At 38.8% G+C, this 18,311-nt stretch overlaps 1 protein-coding gene across 1 annotated transcript; it reads right to left on the minus strand.

Moving 5' to 3' along the window:
- Nucleotides 1-4,462: 4,462 nt before the first annotated feature.
- LOC306664316 (uncharacterized protein) lies at nucleotides 4,463-14,228 on the minus strand. The gene is given in 4 exon segments (XM_079145149.1): nucleotides 4,463-7,249; nucleotides 7,251-7,257; nucleotides 9,540-9,633; nucleotides 9,637-14,228. Coding segments are annotated over 4 exon segments (4,830 nt in total). The 5' UTR covers nucleotides 11,965-14,228; the 3' UTR covers nucleotides 4,463-4,848.
- Between the last annotated feature and the right edge of the window lie 4,083 nt (nucleotides 14,229-18,311).

Here is an 18,311-nt window from a genome sequence, read left to right on the forward strand (position 1 = left end):
TAGAAGAACACATTGCCTGAAAATCTACATAAGGATAACTTATATCTGAGAATTCCTTTACTAGTCCATGAAGCAAGGTACGTTCCCTTTTCTCATACTGACAGAAAATGAGATGTGGAGTGTCTCTAAAGGTTAAATAGAAACAACCAAGACAAGACTGAGATCTTCACGAGAAGAAGGTTAAACATTTCTACATATTGATTGATACTGCATCCCCTAAACCAAGACACTCTCAAAGTGCTTGGTGTCAACTTTTTAATACCTTCCATCTCACCCATCCCCATCCTTACTGAATACTTCTCTGGAGAACAACTTGGTTCCAAAAGAAAAGACTTAAGAATATCGACCTTTAGTCCTCAAAGAAAATATTCCATTTCAATATCCTAAGGTGAGGACCACCACCCCACTTGTCCCTTGTAAACATTTGATGTCTAATTAACTTTTAATTGCTCTATGAAAACAATAAAACACAGTCAAGCAGTGTAATAAAGTCTCTAACATGAAGGTAGAGACAAAAAACAGAATGAAATGTAACTTAGAAGAAAGATAAAATGCTAGTATTAGAAGAAATATTTAAAAACATAAAATAAATATTTTCAGAGATAACAGAAAATTCCCACTCTCTGTAATAAAATAAAAGGCCAGAGATGAATTAAAGACCTAAAGGTATGGGCTAAAACCATAAAACCCTTAGAAGAAAAAGTGTAAACCTTCATGACCTTCCATAAGGCAATGATTTCTTAGATTATGACACCTAAAGTACAGGCAATAATTGAAATGAAATAAAACCAAAGTAATGCCATTGTGTTCTAACGTGACTCCATTGTATGCTTGCTTGAAATGTTCTTTTCAGTCTCTTGACAGCTGTATCTGTTGATAATACAGTACGACCTTCCCATGTCCCTGACTATGGCCCTGATGTACAACAAAAATTACTAATCAGAACAATTCTCTCATGTAATCAAAATATGTCTCAACAAGGTCTTTTTTTTTCTTTTATTTATTTATTTATTTATTTATTTATTTTTTGAAGAGTTACACCAGCAATCTTTATTTATACATGTCTCACTATCAGGTTAAAGACTATGCAACCATTATTCTTTTTTTTCTTTTTTTCCTCTATTCCTTTTTTTAAAATTTATTTTTATTGTAAACAAATGGGATACATGTTTTTTCTGTTTGTACATGGAGTAAAGCATACCATTTGTGTAATCATACATTTACATAGGGTAATGATGATTAATTCATTCTGCTATTTTTTCCTCCCCCCCACCCCTTCCACCCCTCTTTTCCCTCTATACAGTCCCTCCTTCCTCCATTCTTGCCCCCCTCCCACCCCCCATTATGTGTCATCATCTGCTTATCAGTGAGATCATTTGCCCTTTGGAATTTTGAGATTGGCTTATCTCACTTAGCATGATATTCTCCAATTTCATCCATTTGCCTGCAAATGCCATAATTTTATTATTCTTTATAGCTGAGTAATATTCCATTGTATATATATATATATACCATAGTTTCTTTATCCATTCATCACCTGAAGGACATCTAGGTTGGTTCCACAGTCTGGCTATTGTGAATTGAGCAGCTATGAACATTGATGTGGCTGTGTCTATGTAGTATATTGATTTTAAGTCCTTTGGGTATAGGCCAAGGAGTGGGATAGCTGGGTCAAATGGTGGGTCCATTCCAAGTTTTCTAAGGAATCTCTGCACTGCTTTCCAGAGAGGCTGCACTAATTTGCATCCCCACCAGCAATGTATGAGTGTACCAACAAGGTCTTTTCTGACCTACATGTGCCTCAATTGTCCTTGTGGCTTTTGCCTTTATAAACTCTGTACTTCCAAAATTCAGGTGCTGGGAGTTCTTTGAAGCATGAACCTGCTCCCAGTCACTTGCCTGGCATGCTTATTAAAAGATCTCTTTTCCCTATCAATTTGTCTTAATAAACGTGGTGATCTATAATTCCTGTGCACTCCAAAACAGCAATAACAACATAAAGATAATTTGGGCTACATCTATTTTTTACAAAAGCTTTTGTGCTCCAAGGGACAATATTAGCAAAGTAAAATAACAACTCAGAGAATGGGAAAATATCTAAGAATAATATATCTGATAAGAATCCAGTTCATAATATTAAAGAATTACAATTCAACAATAAAAGATAAAAATTCAAATCAGCAAGGAATCTGAACATTTTCCCAAAGAAGATACTTAAATGACCAATATGCATATGAAAAAATGCACATCGTCATTAGTTATTTGGGAACTACAAATCAAACCACAATGACATTACTTTCTACTTTTTAGGACAGGAAGAGTCAGAAAGAAAAATAACAAGAGGATGTGTAGAAATTGGATCCCTCATATACTGTGGATAGAATATAAAATTCTTCAATTTAGAAAACAGTTTGATGATAACAAAAAAGTTATGCATAGTCACTATATGACCCAGCAATTCTAATCTTCAGTATGTGCCCAAGAGAATTGAAAACATGTGTCCCCACAGAAACATATACATGAATGTTCATAGCAGTATTATTAATAATAACCAAGAGTAGACTCAAATCAAAATAAATGTCCATCAATTGAAGAATGGAGAAAATGTGGTACATTCATACAATGGAATATTATTCAGTCTTCAGTCATGAAATGGAAAGAAGTACTAATACATACTGTTACATAGATGAACCTTGAAAACATTATGCTAAGCAAAGGAATATAGACACAAATAGCTACATATTGTGTGATTCCATTTATATGAAATGTCCAGATTGTAAATTCAAAGAGATAGAAAATTGATTACTGGTTCCTAGGGGTTAGAGGAAGAAGGTTATGAAAGTCTGCTAACGGGTACTAGGTTTTTGGGATGAGAAGTGAAAATGTTCTGAAATTAGTGGTAATATCTCTGCACCAGTTTGCATAAACTAAAATCCAATAAATTCTATTTTTAAAGGTTATTGTTATGGTATATGAATTATAACTCAGCAAAGAATTTAAATCCAAAGGCTTCTGTCAAAATAAAAATTCATTGAACAAAAAGTAGCTCTTTGAAAGTAAAACTGGGGCTGGGGCTGTGACTCAGTGGCAGAGTGCTTGCCTAGCATATGCAGGGCACAGGGTTTGATTCTCAGCACTGCATACAAATAAATAAACATCCATTGCCAACTAAAAAATATTAAAAAAATAAAGTAAAACTGACCAAAAGTTTAAAATTCAGTTAGACGCATGCAAAAATGAGTGAGAATATCTTCTAGAATGAAGGAAAATAAATACAAAAGATAATAAGAATGAATGTAAGAAAAAATGAATATTAAACAACTTACTATTTAATCAACAGATCAAGGATGAAATCAAGATGGAAACTTAAAAGTTTTTTCAAACCAATGAAAATGGAGATACTACCTACCAAAACCTATGGGATACTGCAATAGCCATATTTAGGGAAGTTTACAGAAATAATACCTACATGGCAAAAGTAGGTCAATCTCAGATAAACAACCTGTTGTATTTTAAGGAACTAGAAAAACAATCAAACCCAATCCAATATTAGTATAAGCAAAGAAATAATAAAGATCAAAGTGCAATTAAACTGGGTGGAGTGATGCACACATTTAATCTCAGCTACTTAGGAGGCTGAGGCAGGAGGATATAAATTTGAGGCCAGCCTTGGCATCTTAGACCCTGTCTCAAAATGTTAAAAAAGGACTGGGTTTGTAGCTCAGCAGTAGAGCAAACCTGGGTTCTATCCCTAGTATTACAAAAAAATAAAATAAAATAAACTAAAATAAAATAAATAAAAATCCAAGGAAAAAATAGATACTAAAAATCAATACCAAATATCAATGAAATGAAAGAGCTGGTTCTTCAAAAAAATAAAGCTGACAAACCTTTACCTAGATTAATAAAAATAGATGGCTCACGTAAAATCAGAGATAAAAAGGAACCATTACAACTGATACCACAGAATACAAAGGTTCATTAGAGAGTATTATGATTAGTTATGTGCCAACAAATTTGATCATTTAAAAGAAATGGAAAAATTCCTGGACACCTAAACCTTACCCAGATTGAATCATGAAAAATAATGAAAATTCAAACAGACCCATAACAACTAATAAGACTGAATCAGTAATAAACATTCTCCCATCAAAGAAAAGCCCAGAACCAGACATCTTCACTGCTGAATTCCACCAAACATTAAAATAAACCAATATCAAACTTTTTAAAATGATCACAAAAAATGGAAGAGAAAGGAATTCTTCCCAACATATTCTATGAGACCAGCATTACTCTGATACCAAAACTGGAAAAGAACACAGGAAAAATAGGAAAATAGAAGGCAATATGCTTAATGAACATAGATGGAAAAATCCCTATCAAAATACTGGCAAACTGAATCCAACAGCACATTTAAAATATTAGTCACTGACTCGGGGTATGGCTTATAAAGTCACTTAAATCTATTGCATAAATGAAAATTATTTTGAAAACAGACTATTTACAAAAATGCATGCTGATAATCAGAAAGTTTGAAAAAAGAGTATCTTAATCATAAAAATATCGACAAACAAGCTAAAACAATGAACCTGAAAAATCTGACTTGCAAACACGTGACCAAAAGAAAAAAACCACCACCTTTATTTCTCTGCTATTGTGTCCATATTGATTATGTGAGATATTTCAAAAATGGAAACAATGTAAAAATATTTCTATAGGTTGGAATTCTTGTAAATATGACAATAATTACTACCACATGGTTGTATCTTCTTTATATGAATGAAAGGGTAAAAAGTTTTCAAGAGTAGTGAATGTAATGATTTACCTCATGTTGTCAAAGTCACATTCCTAATTGGACCCAAAATGATTCCTAATGTTGCGGTTATCTTCCGTATTCTTATCAGCACCTTCACCCAATAAGTTGGGGGGCATTGGTTTAAGAATTTGGAACTCGCTAGTCTTAGCGCTTCCCGCCAGGTAAACTTCGTACCGATAATTCTGAGAGAGGGTCCCAGTGCCACTGACATCCACCAGGTGACTAGGAAAGTGACCCTCAGGCACAGAGCACACACCCAGCGGCGCCGCCCTGCTCCTCCTGCACAGCCTCACCGCCACAAACACCAGCACGGAAAAGAGGAAGAGCGACGACACCGAGGCCAGGGCGATGACCAAGTAGACTGTCAGCGAGTCGGCCTGCGCGCGCTCGGGCGCCACTTCCGGCAGCGGCAGGTAGGGCTGCGAGAAGCCATCCACCAGCAGCACGTGCAGCGTGACGCTGGCAGACAGCGGCGGCTCGCCATTGTCCTTGACCAGCACCACCAGCCTGTGCCTGGCCGCGTCGCGCTCGCTCAGCAGCCTGGCGGTGCGCACCTCGCCATTGTGCGCCCACACGCCAAACAGCCCGGGCTCCGTGGCCTTGAGCAGCTGGAATGACAGCCAGGCGTTCTGGCCCGAGTCTCCGTCCACCGCCACCACCTTGGTGACCAGGTAGCCCGGCTCTGCCGCCCTGGGCACCAGCTCGGTGCAGGGCGCAGATGCGTTCTGCAGCGGGTAGAGCACGAAGGGCGAGTTGTCGTTGTCGTCCAGCACCACGACGCGCACCAGCGCCTGGCTGCTCAGCGCGGGCGAGCCTCGGTCTGTGGCGCCCACGCGGAACTCGAACGCCTGCAGGGCCTCGAAGTCCAGCGCCCTCAGCGCGAACAGCTGGCCGTTGTCGGCGTTGATGGAGACCAGCGAGGCGAGGGGCAGGTGCGGGTCGTGGGGCGGCAGCAGCGAGTAGGTCAGCTGGGCGTTGCTGCCTGAGTCTCTGTCTGTGGCGCTGACGCTGCCTATGTGCAGGGCGGGGCTGTTGTTCTCGCGCACCGACAGCGTGTAGGACGTCTGCGAGAAGGCAGGGGCGTTGTCGTTGACGTCGGAGACCAGGACGGTTATGCTGTGCTCGGTTTTCAGCCTTGGTGTCCCCAAGTCGGTGACCGTGATGGTGATGTTGTACTCAGATCGGGTTTCTCTGTCTAGGGCTCCTTCTGTGACCAAAGTGTAGAAATTTTCTACTGAGGGTTTCAGAAGAAAGGGGAGATGGTCTTGAATGGAACACATCATTTTTCCATTGTCTTTGGAGTCTGGATCTGAAATTCCGAAAATAGCGACTACAGTTTCTGGGGAGTTTTCTGGGATATCACTGATCAGTAATGACATAGTCAGCTCAGGTGCATTGTCATTTACATCCATCACTTTTATGACTACAGTGCATTTTCCTGAAAGACCCCCGCCATCTGAGGCCTCAATTTCCAGGTGGTAAGTATCAATTTCTTCAAAATCTAACAGTTTTTTCAATCTGATTTCTCCTGAGGCTTTATTTATTTCGAAGGCCTGAATGACTTGATTTGGGGATTGGAAAAATGTGTAGGAGAGCTGCCCATAGATCCCAGCATCTAAATCTCTAGCGGTGACAGTGATTACAAGGGACCCTACAGGGCTGTTCTCTGGGACCTGCACCTGGTAGAGTCCTTGAGTAAATTCTGGAGTGTTGTCGTTGATGTCCAGAACGAGGATGAGAACCTGGCAAGTCCCAGTTCTGGGCGGTGACCCGCCATCCAGAGCTGTAAGGGTTAACCTGAACTCGGATCGCTCCTCTCGGTCCAGGGCTTTTTCCAGCACCAGCTCAGGATATTTCCTGCCGTCGCTGTGATTGCGAGTGAGAAGGTGGAAATGGGAGTTGCTGCTAATTAGGTAGTTCTGAACTGTGTTGCTACCCACATCCAAATCTTGAGCTATTTCCAAAGGAAACAGAGTTCCCGGATGGCTGCTTTCCGAGATTTTAAGAAGGATTTCCTTTCCCAAGAATTCTGGGGCATGGTCATTTACATCTTGGAGCTGTAGTTCACCTTGAATAAACTGCACCGGGTTTTTCAGTAACACCTGGAAATGCAGTACACATGGGTCTGTGTTCCCACACAACTCCTCTCGGTCCAATTTTTCTTTTAGGAGCAAATTACCACTCTTTTGTTCAAGCTGCAAGTGCTGTTTGTTCCCTTTGGAAAGAATCCCGGCGCCCCTCTTGGCCAGCTCCCCTGTGCCCAGCCCTAGATCATTTTCTAGGTTGGACACAAAAGAACCGCTGTCTCTTTCTTCTAGAATGGAATACTTAACGGTTACACTGCCCACCTCCCACAGTAGAAATAAGAAAGTAAGGATGGTCACTTGCCTTTTCTGCGTTGCTCTGGGGAGCGGAGACTCCATTGTTCTTCCGAGTCCAAAAGATGCAGTATATTATTCACAATAATTGATTTAAATCCAACCCAACTATCTAGGTTTAATAATATTGAGTTAATTCTTTAAAAAAAAAAACACTGGTTGATATGGGGGAGCTGCTTCTTTGAAGTATTCTATCCCCAGTAATGTTACAAGTTTCTTTTTTAAAATGCTGAAAACTGTTCAGTTTTTAAGGAGTCACTGACTCTGCAGTTTTACACTCTCTTAGCCTGCAGCGCCACCAAGCGTTCAGCTTTACAAGTTCACATAATTTTTTAAATTCCGAAGTACAGTGCAAGAGCTACCATTTATTATAGGTCATAGTGTTTATACACTCCCCTTTCCTCAACCCACTTTGCAGTCTTATTCAGGTAGCTAACAGTTATGAAAACAAAAGTAATATCTAGTCCTTATTAATGTACAAATCCAGTAGACAAACTCTGTTGCAGTAAATTCATTTAACAAATATTTACCTGTGCAGGCAATCTTTAAACTTCTGAGGATCAACAGTAAATGAAACAATGTTTTCTCTCTTGGGGAGTTTATTTCTATTACATTTGTTCATTTCATTAGACAAAATTATTTTTTAAAAATCTGATTTCTATTCCTAAATTGCAAAGTAACTATAACTCATGAAACAATTAAAATGTGTTTTCTTCTCAGTCCTATGTTTACATAGCTTCTGGGGTTTTTTCCTTCATAAATCTACTGAATGTAGTACCCAGTACCCAATCCTGAAAGAGGAAATACCCACTTGTTTTATTTGAAATCAGCATAAGCTCAGACTTCAGACAATGTCTTTTCTACAAACTTGAAGAAGACAATAAGGAAAAAAAATTTTTAAATGTATACTTTCTGGGGAAATGGTTTGACCTTCTGCACTGGACAGGGATCTATAACAATGTACATTCTCTGGACTATGGAGGCCTGGGAATTGAAAAACAACAAAATACACTCTACTGCTACGTATATCTAAGAAAAGCAAATAAAAATCACAAAATAAAATAAAGCAAGAATAAACTTTAAAAAATAAAGTTAAAAAAGTAAAACAACAAAGCTCCAACTAATGCCATGTTTTATGAGTGACAATAGTGAAAGAGTCAAATCTTCTCAAAGAAAAATAATTCTATTTGAAAGAGGACAGGGTAAATACCTGAAAATTTCAAATAGTAAATGTTCCCAACACTCATTAAACCAATTGGCAATCATCCATAAAAATTTGACTTATTTGGATACAAAATACAATGAGTTTTACTTTCATTTTAATTAAGTATAAAAATAAAAGGTTCACTTGTCACTTTAATATGACCTGCCTGCCTTTCATAGCAAATAGAAATGAAAATTTTCATAAAATATCAAAAACCAATAGAAATAAGAGAAAATGTTAGGTTAACCTGTGAATATAAATGTGTTTGTGGCTAATAGAGATAAAAGATGTTTACACAGCACTAGAAAAGAAAGTTTGATGTTCCCTAATAATCAACTGCTAATACAGTACTTAGGTCTTGACTAGTATAAAATACAAAAGCTTGAAAAACAGAGAAGTTTAAACATATAATTTGTATTTTACAAAGCTGTACCTTTGAACTTTGAAATTGGTAATCAAGAGGAGATAAGTAATATTTAAAACTTCACTCATTGGCAAGGATATTTTAATCTAAAAAGGATGTGAGCATTCCTTTAATCAATTCTTAAGCCATTCATTACTGGAATTTTAATAACATTAAGCAAATGTTTATTAAACATTTATAATTAGTTTGGTGTTATGAAAAAAGACCATCATATGAGGTTTCCAAATTGTAATTTTATGTGTTGACAGTTCAGCAAAGTCTATACCCAAAGAAAGCATTATTATGGTGTACTGATATGCATTTAACTATGAGTGGCTGCCTTCACATTTATCTATCTTAACATTTAGAGTTACACACTGGTGGAGTTATCTCAAAATGAGACTTATTCTGAGAGATTAAATAATATCAAATACAATTTTAAAAGTAGAGACATTACTGTAACCAATTCTTAGAAATACAATTGAAAAGATTTTGGAATATAGTTTTTTGAAAGGATAATTTCAAATGTTTTCATTATTAAAACTTACTTTTTATTTCAATTGTCAAAAGTAGGTGAGAGTAATAAAAAAGATGAAGCACATAAATAAAATATGGTATATCTCCAGTATCTCACTTTTTCCCCAGAATTTCAGCATAAAGAATAGTTATAAAGTAAGTAAGAAAGGGAAAATCAACAACATGCACCGATAACATTAAATTAAAGAACATGATGCAAACATAAAAAGTAGGGTTTAGTACAATAATCCAATATTTCACAGACTAAGAAGCTATCCCAAAGGGTGGGACTTCCCTCGATTTCCCTCCCAGTTCCCTAAAGAGGGAAGTTGGGGATAATAGGCTTCAGGAATTTGAACTCACCAGACCCAGAGTCTCCTGCTAGACACACCTCATACTGGTAACTCTGGGACAGGGTGCCAGTGTCACTGACATCCACCAGGTGGCCAGGAAAGTGGCCCTCAGGCACAGAGCACACACCCAGCGGCGCCGCCCTGCTCCTCCTGCACAGCCTCACCGCCACAAACACCAGCACGGAAAAGAGGAAGAGCGACGACACCGAGGCCAGGGCGATGACCAAGTAGACTGTCAGCGAGTCGGCCTGCGCGCGCTCGGGCGCCACTTCCGGCAGCGGCAGGTAGGGCTGCGAGAAGCCATCCACCAGCAGCACGTGCAGCGTGACGCTGGCAGACAGCGGCGGCTCGCCATTGTCCTTGACCAGCACCACCAGCCTGTGCCTGGCCGCGTCGCGCTCGCTCAGCAGCCTGGCGGTGCGCACCTCGCCATTGTGCGCCCACACGCCAAACAGCCCGGGCTCCGTGGCCTTGAGCAGCTGGAATGACAGCCAGGCGTTCTGGCCCGAGTCTCCGTCCACCGCCACCACCTTGGTGACCAGGTAGCCCGGCTCTGCCGCCCTGGGCACCAGCTCGGTGCAGGGCGCAGAGGCGTTCTGCAGCGGGTAGAGCACGAAGGGCGAGTTGTCGTTGTCGTCCAGCACCACGACGCGCACCAGCGCCTGGCTGCTCAGCGCGGGCGAGCCTCGGTCTGTGGCGCCCACGCGGAACTCGAACGCCTGCAGGGCCTCGAAGTCCAGCGCCCTCAGCGCGAACAGCTGGCCGTTGTCGGCGTTGATGGAGACCAGCGAGGCGAGGGGCAGGTGCGGGTCCTGGGGCGGCAGCAGCGAGTAGGTCAGCTGGGCGTTGCTGCCTGAGTCTCTGTCTGTGGCGCTGACGCTGCCTATGTGCAGGGCGGGGCTGTTGTTCTCGCGCACCGACAGCGTGTAGGACGTCTGCGAGAAGGCAGGGGCGTTGTCGTTGACGTCGGAGACCAGGACGGTTATGCTGTGCTCGGTTTTCAGCCTCGGTGTCCCCAAGTCAGTGACCATGATGGTGATGTTGTACTCAGATTGGGTTTCTCTGTCCAGAGCTCCATCTGTTACCAGAGCATAGAAATTCTCCACTGAAGGTCTTAGAAGAAAGGGGAGATTGTCATCTATGGAACAAATAACTTCTTGGTTACGTCCAGAATCTGCATCTGAAACACTAAAAACTGCCACTATTATTCCTGGCAAGTTTTCAGCTACAGGGCTGTTAAGTGAGGACATAGTCAATTCAGGAGCATTGTCATTCACGTCCAGGACCTGAACGATTAAAGAACATTTTCCTGTTAGGCCCCCACCATCTGTGGCCTCAATGTCCACATGATAAGACTGAAATTCCTCAAAATCCAATGTCTTTCTCAGTCGAATCTCTCCGTTTATTGAGTTTATTTCAAAGGCTTCGTTAATCTCATCGTCTTGAAATAAGGTGTAAGATACCTCCCCAAATGATCCTGCATCTAAATCTGTAGCTGAGACGGTAATAACCAGTGAGCCAGTGGGGTGGTTCTCAAAGATGTGTGCCTCATAGAGCTCTTGGGCAAACTCAGGGATATTGTCATTGATGTCCAAAACCAGGATTTGAATCTCTGAAGTTCCTGATCGCTGCGGAGACCCGCCATCCAGGGCGGTAAGAGTTAGTCTGAATTGGGACTGCTCCTCTCGATCCAAAGCTTTGTCCAGCACTAGCTCTGGGAACTTTCTGCCATCGCTTCTATTGCTGGTAAGGACGTGGAAGTGAGGGTTGGAGCTGATGGTGTAGTTTTGAAGGCCATTGCTGCCAACGTCTAAATCCTGCGCCATTTTCAAAGGAAATATCTTTCCTGGCATAGTAATTTCTGATATTTTCAGAAGCATTTTTCTGGCTGCAAACTCTGGGGCATGGTCATTTATATCTCTGACTCGCAAGGTAGCCTGAAAAAACTGCAAGGGATTTTCCAGTAACACCTGAAAAGGTAGCACACATGGCTCAGTGGAGCCACACAGCTCCTCCCGGTCCAGTTTTTCATTTACCAGCAAATCATGGGTCTGTGAGTCAAGCTGCAAATGTTGCCTGCTTCCTTTGAAAACAACCTGGGCGCTCCGATCAGCCAATTCTCCCTCCCTAAGTCCCAGGTCCTTTGTCAAGTTAGCCACAAACGTGCCACTTTCTGTCTCCTCCATTATGGAATAGAGAAGCGATTCTGAACCCACCTCCCACAAAAGCATAAGTATAATGAAGGTAGCCACTTGCCTTTTCTTGGGCTGTACTTTTGTTTTCACCATCTCCATTGCTGTGTCTTGATTCGGATTCCAGAGGGGAAAGTCCTTTTCAGCTCCCAATTTCAGATCCACCGTAGACCCTTTGAAGTGCCTTTGTTATATACAGATTTTTTAATTCCTTCTTGCAGCTTATCTGGCTACTACTCCCTTACTAATCACATCTATCTTAGCTCTAGGTGTAAATGTGTTCTGTATTTTCACTGTTTCTCAGTGAAATGGGATTCCACCAAATCTGCAGAGCTTTAATTCATTCTCTTAGCCTGCACCGCCACCATGCGGTCAAGCTATTCATTTTATGAGGTGTTTTCAAGTTAACACTGCTTCTGAAATCTGAGCTTAGGTTGAATCAGTCTTTCTCAAATGTGTGAAGCACATGCATGAGGAATTGTTTGGGAGGCTTGATTGTATGCATGTTTTAAGATTTTTGTTTTTAAACCCAGTTCCTTGGCTGCCTTCAGATATTCCAATCAATTGTTTGGTTCTAAGAGGAATCTACACTTCGGTCTTTCTCCTTAAGTGATTCTCATGCACATTAATGTGTAAGAATTACTCTCTTAGGCTACAAAGTCCTATAGTCAACTTTAATTCTTTAGAAGTACAATTTATCTTTGATAAGCAATGTAAATTTGCGAGTACAAGAGGCTTTTAAAAAATTTTTAAAAATTTTGGCAGTGCTGGGGATTGAGCCTAGGCTTTTCTACATGCTAGACAAGGGCTTTATCACTGAATCAATGCCCAGTACATGAGATACACTATTTAGTTGTCCCAATAAATTCATCAACAAACTATCCAAAATGTAGAAGGTGGTTAGCAACACTAATGGTAAAATAACAAATTTTCTAAATTATATGACTCAAATGGCATGAACAACAGACTTGTAATGTGGTGATGTGTGCACAGTAAAGAAAACAATTAGGCTGTTAGGAGGAAAGTTGAAACCAAGAGTTACTTATGACAGAAGAATCAAGGCAAGTTAAATGATTCAGGAAAGGAAGTAGGAACAATCAGTTCTACTTGTCTTGAGCTTCTTAGAAGATTGTGAATTTTATTCCAACATTTTCTCAAATTCTTCTCATATTGGTTGCAAAGATCCAAGAAATATCCTTGTCCAAAGAATATGTTGCAATATAAAAAAAAGACATTCAAGAACTACCTTCACCATATTTTCTTATCCAGAGCCTATAAATATAGGTCAAATAAGTTGATGTGAAAAGGTGAGTGAAACCATGGAATTCAATGATAGAACATTGTGACTGTACTCATTTTTATCCCACCAGTTTCTGCTCAGATAAATTGAAAAGTTTCTCCCTCCCCTTTCCTCTCATCTCCTCTCTTCTCTCTCTGCTACTGGGGATTGAACCCAGGAGTGCTTAACCTCTGCACCACCTCCCTAGATTGGTCTCACTAAGTTACTTAGTATCTCACTAAGTGGCTTGGATTGTCCTTGAACTTTCAATCCTCCTGCCTCAATCACCCTAGCTGCTGGGATTATAGACATGCACCACCACAACAGGCAACATTTCTCCAAATGTCCTGAAAACATGGATAAAGTGCGAATATAAGAACATGAAATATGCCAAGCATAATTTATTTCTGGTGGATTTCATATTTATTTAGAGTGAGATCTACTGAGTTCAAGAAAAATTTACTTCACAGAAGAGCCAAGATGATTCAAGACTAAAAATGAAGATATTTTTTCAAAATAATTCAACAAATTGGTAAAACAAATAAAGAAAAATAAAATAGTCTAAAAAAGCTAAGGTCGTTTTATGGATAAATCAGATATATGAAGCCAGAAGGACAGAGAATATCAATGTGACTAGGTTTCACTCAATAAATTTTACTGAGAATGAACTAAGTCTTGAGAATATGAAAAATAAAAAGGAACTGATGAGATAAAACCAACAATCATAATGATATTAAATGGATTTAGCTTATTCTCTGAAGCAAGGCAATTTATGGCTCACTTTTAAATGCATCCTCCTGAGTAGGAATTGAGTTCAGATTCAAGCATCCGTGTTTTTCAAAGTCCTTTACTCACTCTGATTGCAGCACATCATTTATCCTCAAATATAGTTTGTTGAATTATTTCTCATTTAAAAGCAACTTTCATCAATAGTACAGTATGTGTCAAATTCAATTTATATCAGTGAAATATCTTGAGGACATTTCTAGCTTATGGCAGAGAGATAGAAGAAACTATATGAACATTTTCCAAAAAGATATCAGTTGGGTATGTCAAGAAATTGCCTTCTTATAGAATGTGAATTCATTACATTAGAAGCAGGAGAATGCCTCTCTGATTTTGTCTCTTTTGCCTTCTTTTGATTTGCTCAAGTAACTTTGAATTGACTTTACTTTCGTAAACATGTTCTCACAAAGAATTATTTAAAATATTTTTATTATGGAAAATGTCCAACATATACAAAGTAAACACAACATCAGTTTTACAACATTGTCTTGTCTCATCTGTAACTTTCTCTTCAGTCTCTATCTCCACCAAATATTTACTTTTTGTATTGTCCTTTTCTGGAGGATGTTTACATAAATTGAAAGGCACAAAACTTAACTGTATCATTTTAACAAATGAATTGATCCATGTAATCCACACCTCTTTCAAGATAGAGAACATTTTTGTCTTTCATTGGGAATCATTTTATTCATATTCTCCAACTTCATTTTAATATCTGAATGGAAGATCTCAATCTTTGCTTTAAATGACATGGAATGGTTGACCATGTAAAAACATCACATTGCCCTGTGCTCTTTATGCTCATGTGTGCTGAACTGAAATTATAGATGTTCTAAAGATTAATTTAGCTGGATTATTACCAGTGTCCTGACATAGTTCTTTTATAAAACCTTGCAAAGTACACTACACTTCATTTCATTTGGTTAACTTATATTATTGCATAGCTTATCAAGTTGATTTCCATTTTGTGTTTTAAATATTTTTTCCTAAATTCCATTATATCTTTAAAAAATTCTTCAAGTTTGTCTAATATCCTGCTACTTTACTGAGTTCACTTATGGGTTCTAAAAGTTTTCTGGTGGAATTTCCCGGTTCCTCTAAATATATAATCATGTCATCAGCAAATAGGAATAGTTTGAGTTCTTCTTTTCCTATCCGTATCCCTTTAATTTCTTTGGTCTGTCTAATTGCTCTGGCTAGAGTTTCAAGGACAATGGTGAATAGAAGTGGTGAAAGAGGGCATCCCTGACTTGTTCCATTTTTTAGGGGGAATGCTTTCAGTTTTTCACCATTTAGAATGATATTGGCTGTGGGCTTAGCATAGATGGCCTTTACAATTTTAAGGAATATTCCCACTATCCCTATTTTTTCTAGAGTTTTGAGCATGAAGGGATGCTGTATTTTATCAAATGCTTTTTCTGCATCTATCAAAATAAACATGTGATTCTTGACTTTAAGTCTATTGATTTGATGGATTACATTTATTGATTTCTGAATGTTGAACCAACCTTGCATCTCTGGGATAAAACCTGATTGATCCTGGTGCACTATCTTTTTAATATATTTCTGTGTGCAATTTGCTAAGATTTTGTTGAGAATTTTTTCATCAATGTTCATTAAAGATATTGGTCTGAAATTTTCTTTCCTCGATGTATCTCTGTCTGGTTTAGGTATCAGGGTGATATTGGCTTCATAAAATGAGTTTGGGAGGGTTACCTCCTCTTCTATTTCATGAAATACTTTGAGAAGTATTGGAATGAGCTCTTTAAGGGTTTTATAGAACTCAGCTGAGAACCCATCTGGTCCCGGACTCTTCTTTGTTGGTAGGCTTTTGATGACTTCTTCTATTTCATTACTTGAAATTGAACTACTGAAATTGTGTGTGTCCTCCTGGTTCAGTTGGGGTAATTCGTATGTCTTCAGAAACCTATTGATGTCTTTGAGATTTTTTTTTGCTTTTAACTTATTTTTATTGTAAACAAATGGGATACATGTTGTTTCTGTTTGTACATGAAATAAAGGCATGCCATTCGTGTAATCATATATCTACACAGGGTAATGGTGTTTGATTCATTCTGTTATTTTTCCTTCCCACCCACCCCTCCCACCCCTCTTTTCGCTCTATAATGTCCCTCCTTCCTCCATTCTTGCCCCCCTACCATCCCCCATTATGTGTCATCATCCGCTTATCAACAAGATCATTCATCCTTTGGTTTTTTGAGATTGGCTTATCTCACTTAGCATGATATTCTCCAATTTCATCCATTTGCCTACATATGCCATAATTTTATTATTATTTATAGCTGAGTAATATTCCATTATATATATATATATATATATATATATATATATATATGTCACAATTTCCTTATCCATTCATCAACTGAAGGACATCTAGGTTTGTTCCAAAGTCTGGCTATGGTGAATTGAGCAGCTATGAACATTGATGTGGCTGTATCTCTGTAGTATACTGATTTTAAGTCCTTTTGGTATAGGCCAAGGAGTGGGAGAGCTGGGTCAAATGGTGGTTCCATTCCAAACTTTCTAAGGAATCTCTGCACTGCTTTCCAGAGAGGCTGCACTAATTTGCATCCCCACCAGCAATGTATGAGTGTACCTTTTTCCCCACATCCTCTCCAACACCTATTGTTGCTTGTATTTTTGATAATCACCATACTAATTGGGGTGAAATGGTATCTTAGGGTAGTTTTGATTTGCATTTCTCTTATTACTAGAGATGGTGAACATTTTTTCATATATCTGTTGATTGCTTGTAGATCTTCTGGGAAGTGTCTGTTCATTTCCTTAGCCCATTTGTTGATTGGATTATTTGTATTCTTGGTGTAGAGTTTTTTGAGTTCTTTATATATTCTGGAAATTAGTGCTTTATCTGAAGTATGAGTGGCAAAGATTTTCTCCCACTCCGTAGGTTCTCTCTTCACATTGCTGATACTTTCCTTTGCCGAGAGAAAGCTTTTTAGTTTGAATCTATCCCAGTTATTGATTCTTGCTTTTATTTCTTGTGCTATGGGAGTCCTGTTAAGGAAGTCTGATCCTAAGCCAACATGTTGAAGATTTGGACCTACTTTTTTTTCTATAAGATGAAGGGTCTCTGGTCTGATTCCAAGGTCCTTGATCCATTTTGAGTTGAGTTTTGTGCAGGGTGAGAGATAGGGGTTTAGTTTCATTCTGCTGTATATGGATTTCCAGTTTTCCCAGCACCATTCGTTGAAGAGGCTATCTTTTCTCCATTGCATATTTTTGGCACCTTTGTTTAGTATGAGAAAATTATATTTATTTGGGTTTGTTTCCATGTCCTCTATTCTGTTCCATTGATCTACCTGTCTATTTTGGTATCAATACCATGCTGTTTTTGTTACTATTGCTTTGTTTATAGTTAAAGTTCTGGTATTGTGATACCCCGTTTCACTCTCCCTGCTAAGGCTTACTTTAGCTATTCTGGGTATCTTATTCTTCCAGATGAATTTCATGATTGCTTGCTCTATTTCTGTAAGGTACATCATTGGGATTTTAATTGGAATTGCATTGAATCTGTATAGCACTTTTGGTAGTATGGCCATTTTGACAATATTGATTCTGCCAATCCAAGAAGATGGGAGATCTTACCATCTTCTAAGGCCTTCCTCAATTTCTTTCTTCAATGTTTTGTAGTTTTCATTGTAGAGATCTTTTACCTCTTTGGTTAGATTGATTCACAGGCATTTTATTTTTGTTGAGGCTATTGCAAATGGAGTTGTTTTCCTCATTTCCCTTTCAGATGTTTCATCGCTTGTATATAAAAATGCTTTACATTTATGTATGTTGATTTTATAGCCTGCTATTTTGCTGAATTCATTGATGAGGTCTAGAAGTTTTCTGGAGGAGTTTTTTGGATACTCTAAATATAGAATCATCTCATCAGCAAATAGTGACAGCTTAAGTTCCTTCTTTCCTATTTGTATCCCTTTAATTTCTTTAGTCTGCCTAATTGCTCTGGCTAGTATTTCAAGAACGATGTTGAATAGAAGTGGTGAAAGAGGACATCCCTGTCTTGTTCCTGTTTTTAAAGGGAATGGTTTCAGTTTTTCTCCATTAATAATGATGTTGGCCATGGGCTTAGCATAAATAGCCTTTACAATGTTCAGGTATGTTCCTGCTATCCCTATTTTTTCTAGTGTTTTGAGCCTGAAGGGGTGTTGTATTTTGTCGAACACTTTTTCTGCATCAATTGAAATAACCATATGATTCTTATCCTTAAGTCTATTGATATAATGTATTACATTTATTGATTTACAGATGTTAAACCATCCTTGCATTCCAGGGATGAACCCCACTTGATTGTGGTGTACAATTTTCTTAATATGTTCTTGGATACGGTTTGCCA

This window comes from Sciurus vulgaris, assembly GCF_902686455.1.
Source record: "Sciurus vulgaris genome assembly, chromosome: 6".
NCBI lineage: Eukaryota > Metazoa > Chordata > Mammalia > Rodentia > Sciuridae > Sciurus > Sciurus vulgaris.